This window comes from Triticum dicoccoides, chromosome 6B (genome assembly GCF_002162155.2).
Source record: "Triticum dicoccoides isolate Atlit2015 ecotype Zavitan chromosome 6B, WEW_v2.0, whole genome shotgun sequence".
Classification (NCBI taxonomy): domain Eukaryota; kingdom Viridiplantae; phylum Streptophyta; class Magnoliopsida; order Poales; family Poaceae; genus Triticum; species Triticum dicoccoides.
The window spans coordinates 534,571,010-534,574,107 of record NC_041391.1 but is presented as its reverse complement, the minus strand read 5'-3'; the positions used below and the strand labels follow the sequence as shown (position 1 = coordinate 534,574,107).

Here is a 3,098-nt window from a genome sequence, read left to right as displayed (position 1 = left end):
GCCTATATATACTTGAGGGGGCGCCCCCTCTTTTGCACACAACTTTCTGCTTAAAGGATCGCCCCCCTCTCATTCTCCACCATAGATTGATCCCTCCCGAAGGGCTACTCCTCCCTCCTCTTCTACTCCGGCATCATCAAGATCTGGATGGTGTAGCGCTGTCGGATCACTGGTGTCGTACGCGTGCAATCCGTAGAGAGATTGTAAATGATCTTCGTTCGAGGGAACTGTTCATGGGGCGGTTTGAGGGACTTCAAGAAAAATCTTCATCAACTTTTCTTTCGTTGCAACTCAGAGTTGGTAATGATTAGATCTATCCTTGTATGCATCTTTATAATGATCGTGGTTTAGTTTTGTAGGATGGGATTTTTTTCCTTGTTTTCTACTATCACTAGTAATCTTGTACGTGCAACGCACGTATCTTAATCTATAATGAAAACATTCTGTATTTGATGCTTATTTCCCTTTTTAATCATTTTTTACCGAATCATTTAAATGCCTCATTCCCAACAATATAAGCGGTGTTAAAGGATCCAAAATAATGACACACCATAAAATAATTAGTATTATGATACGATACAAAATATACCTGATTGGGGGTGTTGGATCCAAAATACACACACCATAAAATAGTTAGTACGACGATTATTCACCAAAAAAAATTAGTATGATGACAGGATGCAAAATATACCACTCAGGATTGTTGGACAAAATATCTCCTCGTGAAGTACTTCATAAATTTAACATCCAGAAGACCACAAGATAACTTGTATGACAACAGTGTTAATAGTTTTATAAAACTATTATCTTTTAATTCTTTTTATAAAACTATCAAAATAATAATGACTAAATATTTATTTAAACCATTGTGACAGTATAAAAAAAATCGCACCATACAGCCGAACCTAACACGCCCGATAAAAAAGGAATTAAAAAAAGTCCGATGCTAATATGAATCAAATGACAAAAAGTCTAGTGATGATAATTAGAAAAAAGAATGAACAACGCCCGACGCTATATATTAGTATTACTTAATTATTACTTGATTAAAGAGCCATCGATAAAGAAAGAAAGAAAAAAGAGAAAGAACTGGACATGCCCGACGCTCTTTGCCTCGTGCCTCCCTCTTGCACCTCACACATCACCAAATCTTATCCTTCCACTGTCTCCCCACCGCTCTTGGAAAAGCAAAAGAAAAATAAAACGCTAGCAAAAGGCCGGCGCCGGCGCGGAGCGCCACCACCTACCACACAACAGCCAGCCGCTGCCGTCCTCGGTGCTCCCGGCGGTTGGCGAAGGCGACCCCGGGCGTGCTGCAGCTGCTGCTCCGGAGGAACGCTTACCTGGAGCAGGAACTCGACCTTCGCTTCCGCCTCTTCCGCTCCAGGGAATCCCCTCCCGACGGGCGCGCCGAGTTCCTTCGCGCCAACGCCTCCGCCATCGGTGCCGTCGTTGGCAACGCCGATGCCGCATCGATGCGCCGCCGTCCTTCTCTGTGGGGACCGACCGCGTTGACCTCCCAAGTGCCGGGAGCACCGGATCCGCGTCACCAACACCCCCAACTTCCTCACCGACGACGTCGCCGGCCTCGCCATCTCCGTGCCAAGGAAGACCACGCAGGCTGACCGCTACCGGCGCGCCGGCTTGTGGAAGGCAAGAGGGACTACGCAGTCACTACGCGGGTTGGTATCCGATGCTTTTCCGTTGACTTCCGTTCATATTTTTCTATCCAGTGCATTCTTTAATACTGTATAAATGAAACACAAATACAGTATATCTAAATCGATACTTTTAGTGGATACATGGTCGATGGTACAAGTTATTACTTACTGGTGAGACATCGTCCGTCGAGATGGCGAGGCTTCTCTTGGACATACACATACCTCTATGTAGCCCAAATTGTTAGGGTCAAATTCTTCCATGATGAGCACTGTGTACTAATCCGCTCGCTCCTTGATCTTGGAAAGTTTGTTTGCTGATGCACTAAGGGCGATAATCTGTGAAAGCATGTCATCATTAGCTTAATTAATAGCGGAATATATGCTTCACATTTACACACTAAGACTATATTTTCAGTTTGGGTTCTTGTGACTGTCCTCCTTAACATCCTCGGATGTGATTCTTCCGTCAGCATTTTGTCAACCCTGAACAAAGTGCACCTATATATCAAGAGTGAAGGAAACCATGAAAAAACATTTAGCAGGAGTGAACTACTAACATGTCGATGCATGTTTGGTGACGATTGTCGAAACCCTGGTGACTGAGTTGCTCCCAGAGCTCTTTCAGCTCCGCCTTGGTCAGCACTTCACTGTCCCTCTCTTCCTTGCCAGTGAATCGAACATCTGCACTGCAAACTCGTCGGGCCCTTCCATCCCTCATCCCTGCACACACAATCAAAAGTAATCACTACTTGAACTATACTACAAATTATATCCAAGGAATACTCACTGAAACTGTTCAAGTTACCTACCAATGCATTTCCCAAACCTGGAACGGAGCAGGACACCATCAACGTGTAGGTGATTGAATGATTTCTCCACAGCAGCCGCACCATCAGCGGCAACTTTGGCAGTCACAAACTGCAAGCCCTTAAGTGCCACTGCAGCGGTACTCTTACTTCTGTCGTATCTCTTCCTCGTGTCAGCCACACAGCTTCCGCAGGCACTGGCCTGATGCCTTGGACCGACACTGAATCACGTTGTACATCGAGCGTGATCTCGACAACCTCGTGTTGTCTCTGAACCAGGTGGTCTTTGTGGCCTATTGTTGCTTGAACCTTCTAAGCTTCCACTGTTTGTGTTTGGGATCAGCGTTGCAGTGTCAGAACCAGTGGCTCGCTAGCCAGCTTCAGTGTCAGACATTTTCTTCTTTACCTACCTTAGGATAACTCCTCCCTGCTCAAAGGAGAAGTTCGTTACTAACTGTCTTTTTCAGCGAATCAAAACTTGCAACAGACGTGTCTCCACAAATAGAAAGGTAAATAAAAATAGAAGTTACAAGTGTACTTGTAATAACTTAAGGAACAGGAATAGAAATTACAAGAGAAGAGATCTCTCTTTCTTTTTTTCCAAGTGCTCATATCTAGCTAGCTCAATCAA

General features: G+C 44.7%; 1 protein-coding gene and 1 long non-coding RNA gene across 2 annotated transcripts in view; one reads left to right on the top strand and one right to left on the bottom strand.

The window, feature by feature from the left end:
- Positions 1–1,095: 1,095 nt before the first annotated feature.
- LOC119321249 overlaps positions 1,096–3,098 on the top strand; it is a 4,284-nt gene continuing 2,281 nt past the window's right edge. The window contains exons 1-2 of the mRNA XM_037595020.1: positions 1,096–1,116; positions 1,211–1,682. Coding sequence (XP_037450917.1) covers positions 1,096–1,116; positions 1,211–1,682 — 493 coding nt within the window. The remainder of the gene's footprint in view (positions 1,117–1,210; positions 1,683–3,098) is intronic.
- Positions 2,029–2,599, bottom strand: LOC119322364. Its single transcript, XR_005155565.1, has 3 exons — positions 2,471–2,599; positions 2,219–2,381; positions 2,029–2,144 (listed from the first exon to the last, which is right to left on the bottom strand). It is a non-coding gene; the product is annotated as an uncharacterized LOC119322364 (long non-coding RNA).